This window comes from Xyrauchen texanus, chromosome 46 (assembly GCF_025860055.1).
Source record: "Xyrauchen texanus isolate HMW12.3.18 chromosome 46, RBS_HiC_50CHRs, whole genome shotgun sequence".
NCBI lineage: Eukaryota > Metazoa > Chordata > Actinopteri > Cypriniformes > Catostomidae > Xyrauchen > Xyrauchen texanus.
The window spans coordinates 13,612,364-13,617,216 of NC_068321.1; the positions used below are offsets into that span (position 1 = coordinate 13,612,364).

The window sequence follows — 4,853 nt, forward strand, 5'->3', positions numbered from 1 at the left end:
AAAACAATTTCAAACATTTGTTTTGTTTTGACTTGAAAATACTGATAATAGAATTGGAGGTTTATTAAGAGGGTAGTTTGTTACTGTTTCGTGCACATCATGTGACAACAGCAGATGTATGGTACGAGCATTGGTGTAGAATTGGTGGTGGTGGTGGTGGTGGGGGGGGGGGGGGTGACATGCTGTGAAGGGTGTGATTTCTGCCTTTGGATATGTGTGATTACTCTCCTCTTACCCTTGAGTACATCCATTCTGCATTTCATTCTGCTCAGTCTAGAAACAAGTCATTAATCAGACTTGCAATTCCTCCTTGCAACATGTGGTTCACAAAGCTATACCTGACTGATAATACCTTGCAAGTGGGTGGATGAACGTGTATGTCTGCAGGTGTCTAAGATCAGACTATCAACTAAAATAGACTAAAACAGATGAAATGTTACTTAGAGCAGACTTTATATGACCCCTTTGCATTTGAAATATGGGAAAAATTGAAATAATACAAGGGTTTATGGTTTCCTCTTTGCTTTAATGGGTCATACTTAGGGGCTTTGAAAAAAGTTTCACTCACTGTGTCTAATACTGTATGTCTCCAAGCTCATTGAACATGTCTGACGTGATTCTTTGGAGGGTGACTCTAGTCATAATGACAAATCTGAATGGCACATGAAGAAAAGAGAAAAAATAAAAGTGAGAGGGTGATGAGAGCTACTCTCATTATAGTGGTGAGATCATGGTCATGGCACTTTGGGGGTGTGATTCTTCCCATGTACATGTTGCAGAGCTGACTACACCTCTAGTAAAAGAAAAATTAGATCAGAAACCAAGTGGCCCACTTCGATGAAAAGCATTGTGACAGGGCGGAGGGCGGGGCCGGGTCGTGATTATACACACCCGGGCCCTTATCAGGCTAATGAAGCCTCCGAAAGGGATGAAGGCAGACTGAAGAAAACATGGTGCGAAGAGAGAGAGATCGTTTATGGTCAGCTGACTGTCATGTGTGTTTGTGTCTTTTGTTAAAGTTTTCAATTAAACTATTATTTATATTGTCAAGCAGGTTCTCGCCGCCTCCTTTCCCATTTGTATCCCTTTATACATGATGGTCAGCTGACCGTAAACAATCTCTCTCTCTTCGCACCACCTTCTGCAGTCAGCCTTTATCGCTCTCGGAGGCTTCATTAGCCTGATAAGGGACCGGGTGTGTATAATCACGACCCGGCCCCGCCCTCCGCCCTGTCACAAGTGTGTATCATCATTAGAAGTGTTCCAATATACACTCACTGAGCACTTTATTAGGTACACTTGTACACCTACATTTTCATCCGATTATCTAATCAGCCAATCATGTCGCAGCAATGCAGTGCATAACATCATGCAGATACAGGTCAGGAGCTTCAGTTAATGTTCACATCAATCATCATAATGGGGAAAAATGTGATCTCAGTGATTTCGGATTTACTCAAAATGGTGTCAAAAAAAAAAAAAAAAAACCACCTTGTGAGTGGCAGTTCTCGAGGCAGAAACACCTTGTTGATGAGAGAGGTCAATGGAGAATGGCCAGACTGTTTCGAGCTGACAGAAAGTCTACGGTAACTCAGGTAACCACTATGTACAATTGTAGAATAGCATCTCAGAATGCAAACATTGAGGCGGATGGGCTTACAACAGCAGAAGACCACGTCAGGCACTTTATTAGGACCAAAGTGTTCCTAATAAAGTGCTCAGTGAGTGTATATCCTTACAGTATATACACACGTTACACATGTTTGTTCTTTGAGTTCTTATTAAGTATATCTGGGCTGTTAGGGTTTGGGGTTAGGGTTAGGAGTACATAAATGGAATTTCTATGCAAATGTTTGGAGACATTTGCATAGAAATTCACAGTTTGTTGACACTTGATATGTGGTTTATGCACTTAACTTACCCATGAGTACATCCATTCTGCATATTGAGATGGTCAATGTCACAAATGTGCTTTCATTTGATTAGTGACCTAGAAATGGTGCAAAATTGTAAATATTTCTTCTTTATTTTACATCCTACTTTTTGTTTTTTGGTGTGTTTCAAAATTAGAAAACTTTGCTTGTTTCCAGGTTTGAATGGAACAAAAATATCCCAGATTTCAGCGTGAACTCTGGTCCTCATTCACTGTACATAATATATTCTCTCATCAGGTGGCAATTCTATTTCTTTCACCACACATTTGTTCACACCTAATATGTGTTTATTTATGTGGTTTACAATCTAGATGATCATCTTAAATCATCTTTTGTTTATTTCTCTTGTATATAACCTCTATCCATCCATTTTTCTCTCCCTGCCTATTTGTTTATTACTCCATTGTAGATTTTTTTTTATTCTCTCTTTTGATACTGCATGTATCCTGTTCCCTCCTCCCTCACTGGCTGGCATTTATTTCAAGGATCTGATTCAGAGGAACTGGTATGGCAGCCAGAACCATGACTGTTCACAGTTGGTGGGTGGAGCCAGAGGGAAGTGGGGAGATTTTGGGGGAGTGAAGCACTATAAAAGCCTGAGCAGGTTTATCTCTGTCAGTAGTACACTGAGAAACGGCAAAGAGACAGCACAAACAATACTCCAGTAAGTGGTACAAACAAAGTCTGAAGGCGTTCATTCTCCCCTGTTATCACCTGGACATTGTCATCTGGAGCTGAATTTCAAATGTTCAAAGTTTGCTTTGCCATCCAAATATAGGCAAGAGGAAGCGCTCTTGAAACAAGAACCGAGAAAATTACTTTAAAACCTTTTGTAAACTGGAGAATCGCAAGGATCTCTCATCACAAACATCTCAGAAGAGAAACGTCCAGCCCTTGCCATCCAGATCCATGGCTGCACGTCCAATGGAGACTGTGGGCTTCCCGGTTCTACCTGCACACATCTTGGCATCAGCAATGGAGGAGTTTCCCCAGCAGCTGCCTGTGCCCAAGTGTCTAGCTAGGTGCCGAAACCGTCCACGGCGGCCCCGAGATGCCCGGTTCAAGACCCAGCCGGTGACTTTTGCAGAGATTGCAGAAGTGGAGGAGGAAGGGGCTTCACCTCTGGAAGAAGAAAGGGCAAGAAGGTCCTTCCTGCAGTCGCTGGAGAGTCTAAGAAAAAGCACACAGACTTTGCACCACGCGGGATCCACGCAAAGCTGCCGTACCACGTCCACTCAGGCTAGTCTGGACTCCAGTGACTCAGACTCGGCACAGTGAAAGGTGACAGGAGGAGGAGGAGGAAGAGACTGAGAGATACAAAGTGAGAGTTTAAGTAAGGAGAAGGAAGGAAAGTCAGACGGCTGAAGGGACTGTGTTTTGCACATATCTTCCTTTGAAATTCCTGATTTACGTTTGTTAAAGGGATAGTTCACGAAAGAATGACACTTACATGTTATTTCAAACCTGTATGACTCTTTCTTTCTCAAAATGAGATGTTAAGCAGAATGTTAGGGACTGGCAGCCTCAGTCACCATTCACTTTCATTGCAAATTCACTGTCTTTTGATATGGACTGAGCCTGTGTTCTTCCTAACATCTCATTTAATGTTTCCCAGAGGAAAGAAATTCGTATGGGTTTGGAACAACATTTGGGGGAGTAAATAATGCCAAAAGTACTGGTATGCATATAAATGCATTTTCAATGTGCAAATTCCTGTCAAGTAGCGCTGGCAAACTGTTTAACTGTTTAAGCTTCCCTGCAAAAGCTCAGCTGTAGTATTTTGGAAGATTTCAGAAACCACTTAAATTCCATGCAAATTCCTTTTTTTGCCACATGAGACTTAAGGACCTGCGAGGTTTCATGTGTAATGAACTTGTACGACAGAAGAGGTACTATGTGCTATTCCATTGAGACTAATGTTGTTGTTTATATCCCTTGTGCCTGCTTGAAGATTGTACAGTCAAATGGGTTCTCCACTGCTGAACAGGATGTAGACTGTCTTATTTTATTATAAATAATTGGTTATCTGTCAAACAAACTGAAATAGGTAATGACAGATAATGTACTGTATTTTTACAGAAAATAAACAGTGTTCAGGCAATGGTGAACTTACTAATGAACTCAATAATGAACAAATAATTTACTTTTTAAATGTGTTATATTTATTCAGCGATTATTTTGTTCTAACATAGTGAAATAAGACATTTGTTTTGATGACACTGTGGACATGATAGTGAAGTCACTATCACTTTATGTAAGAGAAAAGAAGCCTTTATACTTCAATTTGACTTTTATTATATTTGTGAATTTGTTTCATACTTTCTTTAATATACAAATAAACTTTATAGCATTGCATTTAATTTCTTTTGAATTTGAAAATGTTTTAATGAAATAATGAGAAATCATACAAAAATAATTGCAAAAATTGTAAAGTCACAATCATTGTATTTGAAGTAATTAAAGAAAATAATCCTTTATATTTGACCTTTATTATGTTTATTTGTTTCATACTTTCTTTAATAGATATACAAATACACTTTATAGCATTGCATTTGCCATTTAATTTGTTCTTTATTTTTAATGGTGAGTGGTAAGCAAACCAGTTTAGCAAAACTTTTTTATGAAATAATACATAATGATACAAAATAGTTGCTAAAAGAGAGTTTAGTATAACTTTAAATTGAAATTAAGTCATTACCAGAATATTTAAATTGGACCATTTGACCTTTATTGTCTTTGTTAATTTATTTAATACTTTCTATTAAATATAAATAAACTTTATAAAGTTGAATTTGTCCTCTAATTTGTCCTTTTACATTAATTGTTTTGTTTCAACATTGAAGGTTCAGCAAACCTGTTTAACAAAGTGTTTACGAAATGATACATAATAATACAAATGCTGAAAAAAAGTGTTCAAGT

General features: G+C 38.5%; 1 protein-coding gene across 1 annotated transcript; it reads left to right on the forward strand.

The window, feature by feature from the left end:
• Nucleotides 1-2,557: 2,557 nt before the first annotated feature.
• LOC127638359 (uncharacterized protein C11orf96 homolog) lies at nucleotides 2,558-4,644 on the forward strand. Its single transcript, XM_052119845.1, has one exon. It carries the CDS (start codon nucleotides 2,844-2,846, stop codon nucleotides 3,210-3,212), a length of 369 nt encoding a protein of 122 aa, XP_051975805.1. The 5' UTR covers nucleotides 2,558-2,843; the 3' UTR covers nucleotides 3,213-4,644.
• Nucleotides 4,645-4,853: the final 209 nt, after the last annotated feature.

What these genes read in the sequence shown, in the direction of transcription:
- LOC127638359 (XM_052119845.1), top strand. Translation starts at nt 2,844, where the DNA reads ATGGCTGCACGTCCAATGGAGACTGTGGGCTTCCCGGTTCTACCTGCA.